General features: G+C 46.5%; 1 protein-coding gene across 1 annotated transcript in view; it reads left to right on the top strand.

Annotated features, from left to right (window-relative positions):
* Nucleotides 1-22756, top strand: part of SH3RF3 (SH3 domain containing ring finger 3) — a 397785-nt gene that overhangs the window by 304081 nt on the left and 70948 nt on the right. The window contains exons 12-13 of the mRNA XM_038742700.1: nt 17792-17962; nt 19993-20228. Coding sequence (XP_038598628.1) covers nt 17792-17962; nt 19993-20228 — 407 coding nt within the window. The remainder of the gene's footprint in view (nt 1-17791; nt 17963-19992; nt 20229-22756) is intronic.

Here is a 22756-nt window from a genome sequence, read left to right on the forward strand (position 1 = left end):
TAGAGTAATAAATACGTACAAATATATATACATTCATTCATTCATTCAATTGTATTTATTGAGCGCTTACTGTGTGCAGAGCACTGTACTAAGCGCCTGGGAAGTACAAGTTGGCATTTACTGAGCGCTTACTGGGTGCAGAGCACTGTACTAAGTGCTTGGGAAGTACAAGTTGGCAACATATAGAGACGGTCCCTACCCAACAGTGGGCTCACAGTCTAGACGCTCAGATTAGGCACAGTCCCTGCCCCATGTGGGGCTCACAGTCTCAATCCCCATTTTACACATGTGGGAACTGAGGCCCAGAGGGGTGAAGTGACTTTTCCAAGGTCACACAGTAGACAGGTGACTCCACCAGGATGAGAACTCAGGTCCTTCTGACCCCCAGTCCCGTGCTCTATCTAGTAGGCCTCACTGCTTCCATTTTTAAGAGAAGCCTGGAGAAATTAGTGGCCAAGTAATAGTAATAATAATGATAATAATAATGGAGTTTTTGAAGTGGTTGCTATGTGCCAGGCACAGCACTAAGCGCTGGGTTAGTTACAAGAAAATTGAATTGGATTGGAGTCTTTTAGACTGTGAGCCCACTGTTGGGTAGGGACTGTCTCTATATGTTGCCAACTTGTACTTCCCAAGCGCTTAGTACAGTGCTCTGCACCCAGTAAGCGCTCAATAAATACGATTGATTGATTGGATACGGTCCCTGTCCCGCGTGGGTCTCACATTCTCAATCCCCATTTTTCAGATGAGGTAACTGAGGCCCAGAGAAGTGAAGTGACTTGCCCAAGGCCACCCAGCAGACAAGTGGCAAAGCCGGGATTAGAACCCATGACCTTCTGAATCCCAGGTCTGTGCTCCAGCCACTACACCATGAAGCTCCATGTTGTTCCTAAAGGATTAGTGGAAGGATGGTTAGGGATGTAAGGTTTGTCCCTAAGCATATGGTTAGGGAGCCAAGGAGACAAGGAGGGCAATCATCATACAGGCAACTCATTCATTCATTCAATCACATTTATTGAGCGCTTACTGTGTGCAGAGCACTGGACTAAGTGCTTGGGAAGTACAAGTTGGGCAGTCATCATACAGTTCCTCCAAGAGTCCCAGGATTGCTTGGATGCTTCCGTGTATAAGAGAGGCCTGGAGAAGTTCATGGCCAAGTGATAATAATAATAATGGAATTTTTGAAGCGCTTTCTATGTACCAGGCACTCTATTAAGTGCTGGGGTAGATACGGGCAAATTGAGTTGGACATGGTCCCTGTGCCCTGTGGGGCTCACAGTCTTCATCCCCATTTTACAGATGAGGTAAGTGAAACACGGAGAAGTGAAGTGACTTGTCCAAGGCCGTCCAAGGTTATTTTATATTTTGTTAATATGTTTTGTTTTGTTGTCTGTCTCCCCCTTCCAGACTGTGAGCCCGCTGTTGGGTAGGGACCGTCTCTATATGTTGCCAACTTGTACTTCCCAAGCGCTTAGCACAGTGCTCTGCACACAGTAAGTGCTCAATAAATATGATTGAATGAATGAATGAATGAATGTGGGAGAGCCTGAACCCACAGCCTTCTGATCCCCTGGCCTGTGCTCTACCCATTATGTCCTAGGATTTAATAATAATAATATTAATAATAATTATGGTACTTATTAAGCACTTATTATGTGCCAAGTACTGTTCATTCAATCGTATTTATTGAGCACTTACTGTGTGCATTCATTCAATTGTATTTATTGAGCACTTACTGTGTGCAGAACATTGTACTAAGCGCTTGGGAAGTACAATTCGGCAACAGATAGAGACGGTCCCTACCCAACAACGGGCTCAGGCTCTGCACACATTAAGCGCTCAATAAATACAATTGAATGAATAAATGAATAGAAGGGGGAGACTGTCAACAAAACAAAACAAGTGAGCACTGGGGTAGATACAAGTTAATCAGCTTGGACACAGTCTCTGTCCCACAGGAGGCTCACACTCTTAACCCCCATTTTCCAGATGAGGTAACTGAGGCCCAGCGAAGTGAAATGACTTGCCCAAGCTCTCCCAGCAGACTTACGGCAGAGCCGGGGCTAGAATTCAAGTCCTTCTGATTTCCAGACCCGGGCTTGATCCACTAAGCATCACTGGGGACTCAGATCATCATCATCATCAATCGTATTTATTGAGCGCTTACTGTGTGCAGAGCACTGTACTAAGCGCTTGGGAAGTACAAGTTGGCAACACATAACTCAGATGTGTCGGGATGAGGAAGATACAGTTTTTCCAGGGCCCAGGAGGACAAAGACCCCGGGGTCTCCAAAGTGCAGCAGGTAGAATGGACCCAGGCCCCGGAGACACAGAATCCATCCCTCGGGACATTTGTTTGGCAGAGACGCTGGGCCGGTCCTCGTGGAATAAATCATTCCTAAAGTGTGGTCCATCTGGTGCGTCTCCTTTTTTTTCCGGAGGCCTTCTGAAAGGAAAAACAGACAGGAAATGACATATTCCTCTGGAGCGGGCAAGTGGCTCACCCCGTCATTAGTCATCCTCTAGCTATGTGAGTCCTGGGCAACGGAGAAGAAGAGGGTTTGGGCAGGGAGGAGGGACCATCCAGCCTCTCTCCATCTGCTTTCTGTTTCCCCTCCGAAGCATCTCCAAAGGAAAAAAAAAGTCTGTATTTCCGAAGAGAAGAGGAGAGAGATCTGTCAAGGTGAAGTCAGCTTGATTCTAGACTGTGAGCCCACTGTTGGGTAGGGACTGTCTCTATATGTTGCCAACTTGTACTTCCCAAGCACTTAGTACAGTGCTCTGCACGTAGTAAGCGCTCAATAAATATGATTGATTGATTGATTGATTCCCCACCTAATTCCCCAAGCAATGGACTCCCAGAAACCAAACTTGAAACTTTTTTTTTATGGGACTTGTTAAGCTCTTACTATGAGACACACATTGTAATTATTATTATTATAATGACATTTATTAAGGGCTTACTATGTGCAACGCACTGTTGTAAGTGCTGGGGAGGTTGCAAGGTGATCAGGTTGTCCCATGGGGGGCTCACAGTCTTCATCCCCATTTTCCAGATGAAGGAACTGGGGCCCAGAGAAGTTAAGTGACTTGCCCAAAGTCACACAGCTGACAATTGGCGGAGCCGGGATTTGAACCCATGACCTCTGACTCCAAAGCCCGGGCTCTTTCCACTGAGCCACGCTGCTTCTCATACTAAGTATGAGAAGTACTTCTCATTGTACTAAGTGCTGGGTAGATACAAGATAATCAGTTTGGATGCAGTTCCTTTATCCCATATGGATTGAATGTTTAGAGCCTTGGAACTAGCTGTAATTCTATTTATTCTGACGATTTTTACACCTGTCCACATGTTTTGTTTTGTCATCTGTCTCCCCTTTCTAGACTGCGAGCCCATTGTTGGGTAGGGACCGTCTCTGTATGTTGCCGACTTGTACTTCCCAAGCGCTTAGTACAGTGCTCTGCACACAGTAAGCGCTCAATAAATTCGATTGAATGAATATTTATTAGTTTAGAGCCTTGGAACTAGCTGTAATTCTATTTATTCTGACGATTTTGACACCTCTCTACATGTTTTGTTTTGTTGTCTGTCTCTCCCTTCTCGACTGTGAGCCCATTGTTGGGTAGGGACCGTCTCTGTATGTTGCTGACCTGTACTTCCCAGGCGCTTAGTACAGTGCTCTGCACACAGTAAGCGCTCAATAAATATGATTGAATGAATGAATGGGATTTACCCATTTTACAGTTGAGGTAAATAGTTGTGGTATTTACAGTGCTCAGCGCTTAGAACAGTGCTTTGCACATAGTAAGCATTTAATAAATGCCATTATTATTATTATTATTATTATTATTTGTTAAGCAATTACTATAAGTCGAGTACTGGGAGGGGGGGAGGAATACCAACAAATTGGGTTGGACACATATCCTGCCCCAAATCAGACTCGCCGTTTTATAAATGAGGTAACTAAGGCACAGAGAAGTGAAGTGACTTCTCCAAGGTCACACAGCAGACACTTGGCAGAGCGAGGATTAGAACCCAGATCCTTCTGGCTCCCAAGCCTATTCTCTATCCACTAGACCACTCTGCTTCTCCGCCCTTCTGCACAGCTGAGCTTCGTTCGCTGACACCTCCCTGGACTAGCGGCAATTCCAGAGCCTTGTTCCAAACGTCCCGCAGGCCATCACAGAAATACCCAATCCTATCAAACGCTTAGTCCAGTGCTCTGCACACAGTAAGTGCTCAGTATTTCATTCATTCATTCAATCGTATTTATTGAGCGCTTACTGTGTGCAGAGCACTGCACTAAGTGCTTGGGAAGTACAAGTTGGCAACATGTAGAGACAGTCCCTACCCAACAGTGGGCTCACAGTCTAGAAGGGAGAGACGGAGAACAAAACAAAACATATTAACAAAATAAAATAAATAGAATAAATATGTACAAGTAAAATAAATTAATAAATAGAGTAATAAATACCTACAAACATATATACATATATACAGGTGCTGTGGGGAGGGGAAGGAGGTAAGGCGGAGGGGCATGGAGAGGGGGAGGAGGGGGAGTAAATCAGTAAATACTATTGAATGATTTAATGAATACCCCAGCTGCCCAGGAAGAAGCGGTTTGAGACTGGGGGTATTCATCATCATCATCACTCGTATTTATTGAGCGCTTACTGTGTGCAGAGCACTGTACTAAGCGCTTGGGAAGTACAAGTTGGCAACATATAGTATTCATGCTCCCCGCTCGCCAGGGCTGAGGGCCCGGAATGTCCCAAGTCAGAATCCAGATGATGGAGGTCAAGGAGGTCCTTCCATCCCATCATCAATCAATCAATCAATCAATCATATTTATTGAGCGCTTACTGTGTGCAGAGCACGGTACTAAGCGCTTGGGAAGTACAAGTTGGCAACATATAGAGACAGTCCCTACCCAACAGTGGGCTCACAGTCTTATCAGTCCCAGGGGCTTCCTGATGCTCTAATGCCAGGCAAGTCATCATCAATCATATTTATTGAGCGCTTACTGTGTGCAGAGCACTGTACTAAGCACTTGAGCGCTTGTCAGAGGTACACTCTAGGTGAGTGAAAAAACTAGAGGGGCAGAGATGTAAGGGCAGAGATGAGCCCGTTGATGGGTAGGGACCGTCTCTATATGTTGCCGACTTGTACTTCCCAAGCGCTTAGAACAGTGCTCTGCACACAGTAAGCACTCAATAAATACGATTGAATGAATGAAAGCAGGCAGAGATAATAATAATGATGGTATTTGTTAAGCGCTTACTATGTGCCAAGCACTGTTCTAAGCGCTGGGGGGGATACAAGGTGAGATACAAGGAGGCTTTCCCAGACTGAGCCCCCTCCTTCTTTTCCCCCTCCTCCCCATCCCTCTCCTTCCCTTCCCCACAGCACCTGTATATATGTATATATGTTTGTACGGATTTATTACTCTATTTTATTTGTACATGTTTATTCTATTTATTTTATTTTGTTAATATGTTTTGTTTTGTTCTCTGTCTCCCCCTTCTAGACTGTGAGCCCACTGTTGGGTAGGGACCATCTCTATATGTTGCCAACGTGTACTTCCCAAGCGCTTAGTACAGTGCTCTGAACACAGTAAGTGCTCCACAAATACGATTGAATGAATGAATATATTGCCAACGTGTACTTCCCAAGCACTTAGTGCAGTGCCCTGCACATAGTAAGTGCTCAATAAATACGATTGAATGAATGAATGAATGTTAACAGCAGAGATAAGAAGCAGATGAGAAACATCAAGGCCTACTAAGCGCTTAACAAATGCCATCATTATTATTATAAAACAGGGGCCTGAGAGTCAGAAGGACCTGGGTTCTAATCTTGGCTCCACCACTTGTCTGCTGTGGGACCTTGGGAAAGTCACTTAACTTCTCTGGGCCTCAGTTACCTCATCTGTAAAATGGAGATTAAGTCTGTGAGCCCCATGTGGGACAGGGACTGTGTCCAACTTGATTAACTCATATCTACCCCGGCACTTAGTACAGTACCTGTTACATAATAAACACTTAACAAATACCATTAAAAAAATAATGGGCTGGGATTCAGAGGACCTGGGTTCTAATCCCAGGTCTCCCACATGTCTGCGGTGAGACTTTGGGCGAGTCATTTAGCTTCTTGGTGCCTCAGTAACCTTATCAGAGCGAGGAGAAGCAGCGTGGCTCAGTGGAAAGAGCCTGGGCTTTGGAGTCAGAGGTCATGGGTTCAAATCCCAGCTCCACCAATTGTCAGCTGTGTGACTTTGTGCAAGAAACTTCGCTTCTCTGGGCCTCAGTTCCCTCATCTGTAAAATGGGGATGAAGCCTCTGAGCCCCCCGTGGGACAACCTGATTACCTTGTATCCCCCCAGCGCTTAGAACAGTGCTTTGCACATAGTAAGCGCTTAATAAATGCCATTATTATTATTATTATTATTATTATTATCAATAAAATGGAGATTAATTGCTACTCCTTCTTACTTAGCTTGAGCCCCATGTGGAACAGGGACTGTATCCAACCTGATTAACTTGTATCTACTCCAGCACTTAGAACGGTGTTTGGCACATCATAAATGCTTAACAAGTGCCAAATTAATTAATTGGACAAACCCAGAGATGGGACAGAGATGAAAGTAGAGGTGGGGCAGAGATAAGAGTAGAGATAAGGAAGGGTGATATGAGCAGAGATGAAAGGGCAGCGATAAGAGCAGAGATAAGGAAGAGTGATATGAGCAGAGATGAAAGGGCAGCGATAAGAACAGAAATGAGTAATAATAATAATGATGGCATTTACTAAGCGCTTACTATGTGCAAAGCACTGTTCTAAGCGCTGGGGTGGTTACAAGGTGATCAGGTGTCCCACGTGGGGCTCACAGTCTTAATCCCCATTTTACAGATGAGGTAACTGAGGCCCAGAGAAGTTAAGCGACTTGCCCAAAGTCACACAGCTGACAATTGGTGGAGCCAGGGTTTGAACCCATGACCTCTGACTCCAAAGACCGGGCTCTTTTCCACTGAGCCATGCTGCTTCTCTGGAGAAGGCAGAGATAAGAAGAGATGAGGGGCACAGCTAAGAGGCAGAGATGAGCAGGCAGAGATAACAGGAGAGATGAACAGGCAGAGATAACAGGAGAGATGAACTGGAAGAGATAAAAACGGAAATGAGTAAGCGGAGATAAGAGGCAGAGATGGAGGAGCAGAGATAAGAACAGAATTAAGAGGACAATGGGAATTCCACTTCTCTGGGTGACTCACCCAGATGGAGAAGTTGGAGCTACTTCATCATCAATCGTATTTATTGAGCGCTTACTATGTGCAGAGTAAGAAGGCTACTTGTTGCCTTCTTAAGGCCTTGGAGTCAGAAGGTCATGGGTTCTAATCCCGGCCCCACCGTTTGTCTGCTGGTTGACCTTGGGCAAATCACTCAACTTCTCTGTGCCTCAGTTACCTTAGAACAGTGCTCAGAGCTTAGAACAGTGCTTGGCACATAGTAAGCGCTTAATAAATGCCATTATTATTATTATTATAACCGTGAGCCCCATGTGGGACAGGGACTGTGTCCAACCTGATTAACCTGATTCATTCATTCATTCATTCATTCAATCGTATTTCTTGAGCGCTTACTGTGTGCAGAGCACTGTACTAAACGCTTGGGAAGTACAAGCTGGCAACATATAGAGACGGTCCCTACCCAACAGTGGGCTCACAGTCTAGAAGGTAGCCCACTGATCTACCCCGGTGTTTAGAACAGTGCTTGGCACTTGGCACTCCCCTTCTAGACTGTGAGCCCACTGTTGGGTAGGGACCATCTCAATATGTTGCCAACTTGGACTTCCCAAGCGCTTAGTACAGTGCTCTGCACACAGTAAGCGCTCAATAAATACGATTGATTGATTGATTGAATTGTACTTTCCAAGCGCACAGTACAGTGCACTGCACACAGTGAGCCCTCAAAAAATATGACTGAATGAATGGCACATAGTAAGTGATTAACAAGTACCATCATTATTATTAATTATTATTACTATTATCATTATTAAGGTCCTCAAAGGCCATGCCAGTGGTGGGCATTCTCCCCTCAGGGTGGAAGAACAAAGCTAGGCCCAAGCTGGGCTGTGAGACTGTGAGCCCGTTGTAGGGTAGGGACCGTCTCTATAGGTTGCCAACTTGCACTTCCCAAGCGCTTAGTACAGTGCTCTGCACCCAGTAAGCGCTCAATAAATATGATTGAATGAATGAATGAATTGGAAAGTACACTTTGACAACAAATATAGACAATCCCTCCCCAACGATGGACTCAGCCTATGCATCCAAGCCTTCAATCCATCAATGAGTTGAGCGTTTACTGGGAGCAAAGCACCATATTAAGCACTTGGGAGAGTCTAATATAGCAGAGTTGTAGATACGTTCCCTGCACTGTCTATGAAAAGCAGCGTGGCTCAGTGGAAAGAGCTCGGGCTTTGGCGTCAGAGGTCAGAGGTTCAAATCCCGGCTCTGCCACTTGTCAGCTGTGTGACTTTGGGCAAGTCGCTTAACTTCTCTGGGCCTCAATTCACTCATCTGGAAAATGGGGATTAAGACTGTGAGCCCCATGTGGGACAACCTGATCACCTTGTATCCCCCCAGCACTTAAAATGGTGCTTTGCACATAGTAAGCGCTTAAAATTATTATTATTATTATTATTATTATTATTATTATTATTATTATTATTATTATTACGGGAGCCAAGCACGGAAAAACGCCTGGAATCTGCTCTCCCGCCTCAGCAACCTAGGAACTCCTTGGGCACAGGGTTAGAAACCGGCACACTCGGGTAGGATTTAATCTCCGGCTGAAACACCGAAGTTGGGATTCTGTTTGCTGGCCATGACCACAGATGGGATAAGGTTTTCACATAAATGGGAAGCAGCTTGGCTCAGTGGAAAGAGCGCAGGCTTGGGGATCAGTGGTCATGGGTTCTAATCCCGGCTCCGCCACTTTGATAATAATGTCATTTATTAAGCGCTTACTATGTGCAAAACACTGTTCTAAGCGCTGTCGGCTGTGTGACTTTGGGCAAGTCACTTAACTTCTCTGTGCCTCAGTTACCTCATCTGGAAAATGGGGATTAAGATTGTGAACCCCACGTGGGATAATCTGATCACCTTGTATCCCCCCAGCGCTTAAAACAGTGCTTTGCACATAGTAAGCACTTAACAAATACCAAACAAACAAACGTAAAGACTTTGTGCCTGCCATGGAGTGGGTTCGAAGTCCCACCTCCGCCTCCTCCCTCCCGGAGGGACTCCATCCGGAGAACCGCTGGCTTGGGCTTGGGAGTCAGAGGACATGGGTTCTGATCCCGACTCTGCCACTTTTATAATAATGTCATTTATTAAGCGCTTACTATGTGCAAAGCACTGTTCTAAGCGCTGTCGGCTGTGTGACTTTGGGCAAGTCACTTAACTTCTCTGTGCCTCAGTTACCTCATCTGGAAAATGGGGATTAAGATTGCGAGCCCCACGTGGGATAATCTGATCACCTTGTATCCCCCCAGCGCTTAAAACAGTGCTTTGCACATAGTAAGCGCTTAACAAATACCAAACAAAACAAACAGTAGGCCTTCCCAGACTGAGCCCCCTCCTTCCTCTCCCCCTTCTCCCCCTCCCTATCCCCCCGCCTTACCTCCTTCCCCTCCCCACAGCACCTGTATATACGTATATATGTTTGTACATATTTATTACTCTATTACATATTTATTATATTTATTTTATTTTGTTAATATGTTTTGTTTTGTTGTCTCCCCCTTCTAGACTGTGAGCCTGCTGTTGGGTAGGGACCGTCTCTATATGTTGCCAACTTGTACTTCCCAAGCGCTTAGTACAGTGCTCTTGCACACAGTAAGCGCTCAATAAATACGATTGAATGAATGAATGAATGAATGAATGAGTGAATGAAACAAACAAACATAAAGACTTTGTGCCTGCCATGGAGTGGGTTCGAAGTCCCACCTCCGCCTCCTCCCTCCCGGAGGGACTCCATCCGGAGAGCCGCTGGCGCGGGCTTGGGAGTCAGAGGACATGGGTTCCGATCCCGGCTCCACCACCCGTCTGCTGTGTGACCTGAGACAAGTCACTTACTTCTCTGTGCCTCAGTTACCTCATCTGTAAAATGGGGATTAAAAGTGTGAGCCCCACTTGGGACAACCTGATTACCCTGTATCTACCCCAGCTCTTAGAACAGTGCTTGGCACATAGTAAGTGCTTAAAAAATACCAGTTGTTTATTATCATTATTATAATTAATTAATAATTATTATTATTATTAATTAATAATTATTATTATTGTTGGGTAAATGGCACTTGCTTCTCAACACCACTGCCAAGCCACCCGGGGGGAAAGGCGGCACGCTGAAATGAGCATGACTCTCTTGGGTTTCGTTTGGCAGCCAGGGAACGGGCTGAAGATTTGAACATTTGGGTCCAGCTAAGACTTGGATAATAATGATGGTATTTGTTACGCACTTACTATGTGCAAAGCACTGTCCTAAGCTCTGGGGAGGTTACAAGATGATCAGGTTGTCCCACGGGGGGCTCACAGATTTAATCCCCATTTTACAGATGAGGTAACTGAGGCCCAGAAAAGTGAAGTGACTTATCCAAAGCCACACAGCTGACAATGGGCGGAGCTGGGGTTTGAACCCATGACCTCTGACTCCAAAGTCCGGGCTCTTCTGGACTGTGAGCCCACTGTTGGGTAGGGACCATCTCTATGTGTTGCCAACTTGTCCTTCCCAAGTGCTTAGTACAGTGCTCTTCACACAGTAAGTGCTCAATAACTATGATTGATTGATTGATTGATTGATTGATTGATCTTTCCACTGAGCCACGCTGCTTCCCCAGTGTGGATGGGGGCTTTCACCTGGGCTCTTCTAGACTGTGAGCCCGCTGTTGGGTAGGGACCGTCTCTATGTGTTGCCAACTTGTACTTCCCAAGCGCTTAGTACAGTGCTCTGCACACAGTAAGCACTCAATAACTACGATTGATTGATTGATTGATCTTTCCACTGAGCCACGCTGCTTCCCCAGCATGGAAGGGGGCTTTCACCTGGGCTCTTCTAGACTGTGAGCCCGCTGTTGGGTAGGGACCGTCTCTATATGTTGCCAACTTGTACTTCCCAAGCGCTTAGTACGGTGCTCTTGCACACAGTAAGCGCTCAATAAATACGATTGAATGAATGAATGAATGAATGAATGAATGAGTGAATGAAACAAACAAACATAAAGACTTTGTGCCTGCCATGGAGTGGGTTCGAAGTCCCACCTCCGCCTCCTCCCTCCCGGAGGGACTCCATCCGGAGAGCCGCTGGCGCGGGCTTGGGAGTCAGAGGACATGGGTTCCGATCCCGGCTCCACCACCCGTCTGCTGTGTGACCTGAGACAAGTCACTTACTTCTCTGTGCCTCAGTTACCTCATCTGTAAAATGGGGATTAAAAGTGTGAGCCCCACTTGGGACAACCTGATTACCCTGTATCTACCCCAGCTCTTAGAACAGTGCTTGGCACATAGTAAGTGCTTAAAAAATACCAGTTGTTTATTATCATTATTATTATTAATTATTATTATTATTGTTGGGTAAATGGCACTTGCTTCCCAACACCACTGCCAAGCCACCCAGGGGGGAAGGCGGCACGCTGAAATGAGCGTGACTCTCTTAGATTTCGTTTGGCAGCCAGGGAGGGGGCGGCGGATTTGAACATTTGGGTCCAGCTAAGAGTTGGATAATAATAATGTCATTTATTAAGCGCTTACTATGTGCAAAGCACTGTCCTAAGCGCTGGGGAGGTTACAAGGTGATCAGGTTGTCCCACGGGGGGCTCACAGATTTAATCCCCTTTTACAGATGAGGTCACTGAGGCCCAGAGAAGTGAAGTGACTTATCCAAAGCCACACAGCTGACAGTTGGCGGAGCTGGTGTTTGAACCCATGACTTCTGACTCTAAATTCCGGGCTCTTCTATACTGTGAGCCCACAGTTGGGTAGGGACCGTCTCTATGTGTTGCCAACTTGTCCTTCCCAAGCGCTTAGTACAGTGCTCTTCACACAGTAAGTGCTCAATAACTACGATTGATTGATTGATTGATTGATTGATCTTTCCACTGAGCCACGCTGCTTCCCCAGTGTGGATGGGGGCTTTCACCTGGGCTCTTCTAGACTGTGAGCCCGCTGTTGGGTAGGGACCATCTCTATGTGTTGCCAACTTGTACTTCCCAAGCGCTTAGTACAGTGCTCTGCACACAGTAAGCACTCAATAACTACGATTGATTGATTGATCTTTCCACTGAGCCACGCTGCTTCCCCAGCATGGAAGGGGGCTTTCACCTGGGCTCTTCTAGACTGTGAGCCCGCTGTTGGGTAGGGACCGTCTCTATGTGTTGCCAACTTGTACTTCCCAAGTGCTTAGTACAGTGCTCTGCACACAGTAAGTGCTCAATAAATACGATTGATTGATTGATTGATCTTTCCACTGAGCCACGCTGCTTCCCCAGCGTGGATGGGGACTTTCACCTGCCCTCCTCCCTCCCCATTCCCACTGAGCCTGGCAGGCCCCCTCTGTTTCCAGTGTGGGGAAGAAGGATTGCCAAGGTGGGTTTGTCCCAAAAGGAAAGGGAGGGGAAAGGAAAGAAAATTGCTCCCTTCAAGACGAGGGAGCAATTAAAACATCAGCTGGATAGAGAGGCATTTGAGCTGAGTAGGATCCCAGAGCTGAGAAAAGTCCCAAACAGTTTTCCAACTAAAACAGCTAGGTTTTCTTGTCCCTCCTGCCCAAGCAGGCGAGACAAGAAAGCAGAGTGGCCTAATGGATAGAGCGCGGACCCGAGACTAAGAAGCCTCTGGATTTTAATCCCTGCTCTGCCACTTATCTGCTGCGTGACCTTGGGCAAGTCACTTAATCAATCCATCAATCAATCATATTTATTGAGTGCTTACTGTGTGCAGAGCACTGTACTAAGTGCTTGGGAAGTCCAAGTTGGCAACATCTAGAGACAGTCCCTACCCAACCATGGGCTCACATTCTAGAAAGAGGAGACAGAGAACAAAACCAAACATACTAACAAAATAAAATAAATAGAATAGATATGTACAAGTAAAATAAATCAATCAATAAATAGAGTAATAAATATGTACAAACATATATACATAACCTGAGAAGCAGCGCGGCTCAGTGGAAAGAGCCCGGGCTTTGGAGTCAGGGGTCAGGGGTTCAAATCCCGGCTCCGCCCATTGTCAGCTGTGTGACTTTGGGCAAGTCACTTCTCTGGGCCTCAGTTCCCTCATCTGTAAAATGGGGATTAAGACTGTGAGCCCCCCGTGGGACAAACTGATCGCCTTATAACCTCCCCAGCGCTTAGAACAGTGCTTTGCACATAGTAAGCGCTTAATAAATGTCATTTAAAAAAAAAACCTCTCTGTGCCTCGGTTCCTTCGTCTGTAAAATGGGGAATAAGACAGGGAGTCTCAAGCGCTTAGTACAGTGCTCTGCACATAGTAAGCGCTCAATAAATACGATTGATGATGATGATGTGGGACATGGACTTTGTCCAAGCTGATTAGCTTGTATCTACACCAATGCTTAGCAGAGTGCCTTGCATGAATACTATTAAAGCACTCACCAAATCCCATTAAAAAAAAATCTGGAGCTTATTATCAATTTGAGAAGCAGCGTGGCTCAGTAGGAAAGAGCCCGGGCTTTGGAGGCAGAGGTCATGGGTTCAAATTCCGGCTCCACCACTTGTCAGCTGTGTGACTTTGGGCAAGTCACTTCACTTTCATGGCTGAGAAGCAGTGTGGCTCAGTGGAAAGAGCCTGGGCTTTGGAGTCAGAGGTCATCAATCAATCAATCAATCAATCAATCAATCAATCGTATTTATTGAGCACTTACTGTGTGCAGAGCACTGTACTAAGCACTTGGGAAGTACAAGTTGGCAACATATAGAGACAGTCCCTACCCAACAGTGGGCTCACAGTCCAGAAGATCATGGGTTCAAACCCCAGCTCTTCCAATTGTCAGCTGTGTGACTCTGGGCAAGTCACTTCCCTTCTCTGGGCCTCAGTTACCTCATCTGTAAAATGGGGATTAAAACTGTGAGCACCCCATGGGACAACCTGATCACCTTATAACCTCCCCAGCGCTTAGAACAGGGCTTTGCATATCGTAAGTGCTTAATAAATACCATTATTATTATTATTATTATTATTATTATTATGTTTGTGATGTTTGTTAAGTGCTTAGTATGTGTCAAGCACTTTTCTAAACACTAGGAAAGATACAAAATAATCAGATCCTCCATGGGGCTCACAGTCTAAGTAGGAGGGAGATCCTTCCCCTCCCCACAGCACTTGTACATATTTGTACAGATTTATTACTCTATTTATTCTACTTGTACATATTTACTATCCTGTTTATTTTGTCAATGATGTGTATCTAGCTTTACTTCTATTTATTCTGATGACTTGACACCCGTCCACATGGTTTGTTTTGTTGTCTGTCTCCCCCTTCTAGACTGTGATCCCATTGTTGGGTAGGGACCGTCTCCATATGCTGCCGACTTGTACTTCCCAAGCGCTTAGTACAGTGCTCTGCACACAGTAAGTGCTCAATAAATACAATTGAATGAATGAATGAACAGGTATCAAATCTCCATTTTGCAGATGAGACAACTGAAGCATAGAGAAGTTAAGTGACTTGCGAGGGGTCACTTAGAGAAGCAGCGTGGCTCAGTGGAAAGAGCACAGGCTTGGGAGTGAGAGGTCATGGGTTTGAATCCCGGCTCCGCCACTTTTTTTTTAATGGCATTTATTAAGCGCTTACTATGTGCAAAGCACTGTTCTAAGCGCTGGGGAGTTTACAAGGTGATCAGGTTGTCCCACGGGGGGCTCACAGCCTTAATCCCCATTTTACAGGTGAGGTAACTGAGGCACAGAGAAGTTAAAGTGACTTGCCCAAAGTCCTACAGCTGACAATGGGCGGAGCCGGGATTTGAACCCATGACCTCTAACTCCAAAGCCCGGGTGCTTTCCACTGAGCCACGCTGCTGTGTGACCTTGGGCAAGTCACTTAACTTCTCTGTGCCTCAGTTACCGCATCTGTAAAATGGAGATTAAGACTGTAAGCCGCACGTGAGACAACCTGATCACCTTGTATCCCCCAAGCGCTTAGAACAATCAATCAATCAATCAATCGTATTTATTGAGCTCTTATTGTGTGCAGAGCACTGTAGTAAGTGCTTGGGAAGTACAAGTTGGCAACATATCATCATCAATCATCAATCGTATTTATTGAGCACTTACTATGTGCAGAGCACTGTACTAAGCGCTTGGGAAGTACAAGTTGGCAACATATGGAGACAGTCCCTACCCAGTGCTTTGCACATAGTAAGTGCTTAACAGATGCCATCATTATTGTTATTATTATTAGCAGCTAAGAAAGAGGTGGAGCTGAGATTAGAACCCAGGTCCCCTGACTCCCAGGATCACGCTCTCTCTCTAGGCCACGTTGCTTCCCAGGTTTCCAGTCAGAAGTGACCGTGACTCGAACCACTGCCGTGGTGACTTAATAAAGCGGCCCAGAGGACCTGGGAAATCCCCCCAAAAGCCAGGCTCACTCTGAAGGGCCTCAGTTGGTTGAACGTGGCTGATCTGGGCCCCTGACCTTTCTCGGCCTCCTGTCCCCTCCCCTTATAATAATAATAATGGCATTTATTAAGCACTTACTATGTGCAAAGCACTGTTACTAAGCGCTGGGGAGGTTACAAGGTGATCAGGTTGTCCCACGGGGGGCTCACAGTCTTCATCCCCATTTTCTAGATGAGGTAACTGAGGCCCGGAGATGTGAAGTGACTTGCCCAAAGTCACACAGCTGGCAAGTGGCAGAGCTGGGATTTGAATCAATCAATCGTATTTATTGAGTGCTTACTGGGTGCAGAGCACTGTACTAAGTGCTTGGGAAGTACAAGTCGGCAACATATAGAGACAGTCCCTACCCTACAGTGGACTCACAGTCTAGAAGGGGGAGACAGAGAACAAAACCAAACATATTAACAAAATAAAATAAATAGAATAGATATGTACAAGTAAAATAAATAAATAAATAGAGTAATAAATATGTACAAACATATATACATATATACAGGTGCTGTGGGGAAGGGAAGGAGGTAAGATGGGGGGGATGGAGAGGGGAATGAGGGGGAGAGGAAGGAGGGAGCTCAGTTTGCGAAGGCCTCCTGGAGGAGGTGAGCTCTCAGTAGGGCCTTGAAGGGAGGAAGAGAGCTAGCTTGGTGGATGTTGGGAGGGAGGGATTTGAATCAAATCATGGGATTTGAACCCATGACCTCTGACTCCATGAACTCTGACTCTGACTTATGTAGCTGGGTGTTGCTGGGTGCCGTCACCTGTCCGATTCGGCACCTGAGCCAGAGTGAGGTTGGGAATGTACGTATTTATTACTTGTACGTTGTACGTATTTATTACTCTATTTTACTTGTACATATTTATTATATTTATTTTATTTTGTTCATATGTTTTGTTCTCTGTCTTCCCCTTCTAGACTGTGAGCCCACTGTTGGGTAGGGACCATCTCTATATGTTGCCAACTTGTACTTCCCAAGCAATCCATCAATCAATCGTATTTATTGAGTGCTTACTGTGTGCAGAGCACTGTACTAAGCGCTTGGGAAGTACAAGTAACCACTTAGTACAGTGCTCTGCACACAGTAACCGCTCAATAAGTACGAATGAATGAATGAATGAATGAATGAATGAATGAGAATCCAAGCTAACCACTGGTTGACCAAGCGAGAAAGGCCCGCAAGACCACGGGTTCTCAGTCGGAATTACGAGGCCCGCGGGGAATGTGTTGCAGAACTGCAGGGGGCTGGCCATTTTGGCAGAAGAGTTGGCCTCAGGGGGACGGGGCGAGGGGTGGGACGAGGACTCCCACCACTGCGAAGCCCCTAGTCTGGTCCCCAGAGAGGTGGGATCTCCAGGGGGTCTGGGAAGAAATGGAAAAGCCAAAGTCAGTGCAGGAGAAGAGAGACTGCCAGAGTGCCAGAGAGACTTCTAGACTGTGAGCCCGCTGTTGGGTAGGGACTGTCTCTATGTGTTGCCGACTTGTACTTCCCAAGCGCTTAGTACAGTGCTCTGCACACAGTAAGTGCTCAATAAATACGATTGATTGATTGATTGATTGGCCACAGCCGTTCAGTCCTTTCGACTCCAGCTCCAGACAGGGTTTTGGGATGGATCTGAGGAGGGCAGATTTGAGTGATGGAGCAGTCATTCATTCATTCAATCATATTTATTGAGCGCTTACTGTGTGCAGAGCACTATACTAAGCGCTTGGGAAGTACAAGCAGAGCAGGGGAAACCTTGTGGCTACAGAGCTAAAAAGGGGAGAAAAACAGTGCCTGGGGTCCCACCTCAGGCAGCCAGAGACCGACAGATGGCCAATTCCCCAATCAATCAATCAATCAATTGTGTTTATTGAGTCCCTACTGTGTCCAGGGCACTGTATTCATCACTTTGGAAGAATGCAGTAGAACAGAGATGGTAGACACGTTACCTGCTCACAACAACCTTACCGCCTAGAGAGGGAGACAGACATTAATGTTAATAAATTGTGGACATGTTTTGAAGTACTGTGGAGATGAGGGAGGGGTGAATGAAGAGTGCAAATCCCTACCCTTGGCGGCTGTGACCCCGCTCCCTAAGCGGAGCCCACCACGGGCTGTTTCCTCCCCAGATACCTGGCGCTCTACGCCTACAAGCCCCAGAAGAATGACGAGCTGGAACTCCGCAAGGGAGAGATGTACCGGGTCATCGAGAAGTGTCAGGATGGTTGGTTCAAGGGGACCTCGCTGCGCTCCGGCGTCTCGGGCGTTTTCCCTGGAAACTACGTGACCCCCGTCTCCAGGTGAGGAGCCGTCCTGACCGTCCGGGGGGAGATACCCTCCTCCAGCACGACCCCTAAGAGGCATCTTGTCATTCATTCATTCATTCAATCGTATTTATTGAGTGCTTACTGTGTGCAGAGCACCGCACTAAGTGCTGGCAACATATAGAGATGGTCCCTACCCAACAGCGGGCTCACAGTCTAGAATTTTGTCCGCAGGTTGCGATCCCAACCAAAAGAATCGAGACTGATGGGGCAGGAGGGTGCCAGCCACCATGTTCCCAACACACTTTTGGAGGTGACAGGGGACCCCGCTTCAACCCCCATGACAATGCACACCGGAGGGGCAGCCTCAGGGATGGGGCATCTCCCAACACCCCCCACCCCCTCACGGATCTTCTCAACTTTTGCTGCCTGGGCTGGAAGGAAATGGACATTTTTTCTCCGTCAACACTGGCTTCTGGCGCAATCTCCCTCCTTGGGCTAGGGTCTCTCAGGATACTGGCCTCACTGAGTTGTCCCCTTTTAGACTGTGAGCCCACTGTTGGGTAGGGACTGTCTCTATATATTGCCAATTTGTACTTCCCAAGCGCTTAGTACAGTGCTCTGCACATAGTAAGCGCTCAATAAATACGATTGATGATGATGATGATGATGATGGCCTGGTCGCTAGTGGTTCCACCCCTCCTCACCTCCCAGCTTGAGCCCAGGGAAGGAAAGACGCTGGCAGTCCTGGCCACAGCAATGAGTACCCCATCCTACCTACCCAATCTGCCCTGTCTCCATCCTCGCTCCTGCAGGATAAGTGGGAAATGGGCAGGGTCACCAGGAGGGAAACAGAGTCACCCAGAGAGGAGTGCAACTGGCTACCGAACCCGGTCCAAGCCTGAGGGAGGGCACACCAGAAAAGCAGCATGGCTCAGTGGAAAGAGCACAGGTTCTGGAGTCAGAGGTGATGGGTTCAAATCCCAGCTCCAATTGTCAGCTGTGTGACTTTGGGCAAGTCAATTAACTTCTCTGGGCCTCAGCTCCCTCATCTGTAAAATGGGGATTAAGACTGTGAGCCCCCCATGGGACAACCTGATCACCTGGTAACCTCCCTAGTGCTTAGAACAGTGCTTTGCACATAGTAAGCACTTAATAAATGCCATCATCATTATTATTATTATTATTACCAATCTGGCTGTGCTGGCTGTGGCATTCAGGGTCAGTTTGCCCAAGCCCCACCCTCCCCGCTTAGCCCAGGGCCCTGAGTGGCAACCCCTAAAACCCCTGCTTGAATACACCCCTGCCAAGAAGAGGTGCCATTTCATTTTATGAGGATCTTGACATGGGGAAGAGACATGATCTGGCCCGACTGAGGAGGAAAAGAGCATGAAACAGGGAGAAAGGAATTCATTCATTCATTCAATCAATCGTATTTATTGAGCGCTTACTGTGTGCAGACCACTGTACTAAGCGCTTGGGAAGTACAAGTTGGCAACATAATGAGGAATGAGGGCAGTTAATAATAATAATAATAACAATAATGGCATTTATTAAGCGCTTACTATGTGCAAAACACTGTTCTAAGCGCTGGGGAGGTTACAAGGTGATCAGGTTGTCCCACGGGGGGCTCACAGTCTTAATCCCCATTTTCAGATGAGGTCACTGAGGCCCAGAGAAGTGAAGTGACTTACCCAAAGTCACACAGCTGACAGTCGGCGGAGCCAGGATTTGAACCCATGACCTCTGACCCCAAAGCCCGGGCTCTTTTCCACTGAGCCACGCTGCTTCTCACATTTGGGTGAGAATGTGAGAAAATGTCACATTTTCTAGACTGTGAGCCCACTGTTGGGTAGGGACTGTCTCTATATGTTGCCAGCTTGTACTTCCCAAGCGCTTAGTGCTCTGCACATAGTAAGCGCTCAATAAATATGATTGATTGATTGCTTTGGGTGGCACTTGGGTAGGTTGGGACGTTCGCCTCACCCCCAGAAACTGGAAGAAGACGGCATGCTGGAGCTCTGGGGAAATCTGCGGGCCTAACTGCGATCTCCCTTGATTTTCAGAGTACCCCTAGGAGGGGCCGGGCCGGCCCGAAATCACCTGGCAGGAGGGTCACCGTTGGCCAAAGGAGGTCCGGGAGCGGCCGGTCCTGGAGTCGGGAACCTCCCCCATCCATCCACGGCATCCCGGACGGTGAGCCCCCTTTCCCAGCACCAGGCCGCCTCTCCACCGACGAGCACCTGCCTGAGGTATTCGGCTCAGCCAGCTGCCAGCCCGGCCAGGGGTTCCACACAGATGGGTAAGTGACTGGTCACCAGCTGTTACCTGGTTTTTTTTTTATCCTTTTTTAATGGTATTTGTGAAGCACTTTCTTCGTCTAAGCTCTGGGACAGGTAATCGGGTCTGGCATGGCCTTATTTTATTTGTCCATATTTATTCTATTTATTTTATTTTGTTACTGTGTTTCGTTTCGTTGTCTGTCTCCCCCTTCTAGACTGTGAGCCCGCTGTTGGGTAGGGACCGTCTCTAGATGTTGCCAACTTGGACTTCCCAAGCGCTTAGTACAGTGCTCTGCACACAGTAAGCGCTCAATAAATGCGATTGAATGAACGAACATGGCCGAGGAGCTCACCTCCTCCAGGAGGCCTCTCCTCCTCCCCATCTCCCCCCAACTCCTTCCCCTCCCCACAGCACCTGTATATATATTTGTACAGATTGATTACTCTATTTTACTTGTGCATATTTACTATTTATTTTGTTAATTCAATTCAATTCAGTCGTATTTATTGAGCGCTTACTGTGTGCAGAGCACTGTGCTAAGGGCTTGGGAAGTACAAGGTGGCAACATCTAGAGACAGTCCCTACCCAACAGAGGGCTCACAGTCTAGAAAGGGGAGACAGAGAACAAAACAAAACATAGTAACAAAATAAAATCAATAGAATAAATATGCACAAATAATGATGTGCATATAGCTTTAATTCTATTTGTTCTGACGATTTTGTCTACATGTTTTGTTTTGTTGTCTGTCTCCCCCTTCTAGACTGTGAGCCTGTTGTTGGGTAGGGACCGTCTCTATGTGTTGCCAACTTGTACTTCCCAAAGACTTAGTCCAGTGCTCTGCACACAGTAAGCGCTCAATAAATACAATTGAATGAATGAATGAGTATAAAAGCTCAGGTCGTAAACACAGACATGATTTCCTATTAAGTACCCAATCTAACATTACACAGTTTAATCTGGGGCATTACTATTCTGTTGTGCTGGGGAGACATTTGATCCGAACCTGTAATTATTTTGTCCCAAAGGAACTGGCGATGTTTGGAGTTCCAGATAAATCCAGGAGAATTCCTGATGTGGGATAATTCAAGTTTTCAGGCTAAAACTAAACTAAAACTTTCCCCACCTAAACTGCACTTGATTTGCAGACAGAGGAGGTTTGATCTGTGGGATCAAGCTCTTGAACATATCCAGGAAATATGCCTAGGATTTATGAGCACGTTGTTTTCAGGGCAAACTTCGGAGTGAAGAATATTATTTTTACTAGGAGTATTTTTTGTGTTTCTGAGGCCCTTGAATACCTCCAGTTCTTTTGAGACAAAATAATTAAAGGTTCAGGTGGAATGTCCCCCAGCACAACGAAATAGTAATGTCCCAGATTAAACTTCGTAATGTTAGATTGGACACTTAATAGGAAATCATGTCTGTGTTTACAACCTGAGCTTTTATACTCATTCATTCATTCAATTGTATTTATTGAGTGCTTACTGTGTGCAGAGCACTGTACTAAGCGCTTGGGAAGTACAAGTCGATAACATGTAGAGACGTTCCCTACCCAACAACGGGCTCACAGTCTAGAAGGGGGAGACGGACAATAAACCAAAACATGTAGACAGGTGTCAAAACCGTCAGAACAAATAGAATTATAGCTATAGGCACATCATTAACAAAATAAATAGAATAGTAAGTATGTACAAGTGAAATAGAGTAAAAAATCTGTACAAATATATATACAGGTGCTGTGGGGAGGGGAAGGAGGTAGGGTGGGGGGCCCACTGTTGGGTAGGGACTGTATATGTTGCCAACTTGTACTTCCCAAGAGCTTAGTACAGTGCTCTGCACACAGTAAGTGCTCAATAAATACGATTGATTGACTGATTTATGGGGAGGAGGAGAGGAAAAAGGGGGCTCAGTCTGGGAAGGCCTCTTGGAGGAGGTGAGCTCTCAGTAGGGCTTGGAGGATGTGCGGAGGGAGGGCATTCCAGGCCAGGGGGAGGACGTGGGCAAGGGGTCGACGGCGGGACAGGCAAGAATGAGGTACAGTGAGGAGGTTAGCGGCAGAGAAGCGGAGGGTGCAGGCTCATAGTGGAGCCAGAGTCAGGTGAAAATAGTTTTTATTACCTGGGCCCTGATTTAGTCTCTCTCCTTTTTGGAAAGAGCAGCATGGAAATAAAGAACTCTGGGATTGCTGCTCCATTCTCCCTGGTTTCTCTGCTGGCGGGCTTAACCTGTGGTCCTGCTGGCTTAAAGGCAGTTTGTCCAGTGAGGAGATCTGCAAATTCAGTATTGGGTAACACTGGTCAGGAAACTGAGACCTTCCAAGGCCCTACTGAGAGCTCACCTCCTCCACGAGGCCTTCCCAGACTGAGCCCCTTCCTTCCTCTCCCCCTCATTCCCCTCTCCATCCCCCCATCTTACCTCCTTCCCTTCCCCACAGCACCTGTATATATGTATATATGTTTGTACATATTTGTTTCTCTATTTATTTATTTATTTATTTATTTATTTATTTATTTATTTATTTATTTTGCTTGTACCTATCTATTCTA

Source organism: Tachyglossus aculeatus, chromosome 2 (genome assembly GCF_015852505.1).
Source record: "Tachyglossus aculeatus isolate mTacAcu1 chromosome 2, mTacAcu1.pri, whole genome shotgun sequence".
In the NCBI taxonomy this organism is placed as follows: domain Eukaryota; kingdom Metazoa; phylum Chordata; class Mammalia; order Monotremata; family Tachyglossidae; genus Tachyglossus; species Tachyglossus aculeatus.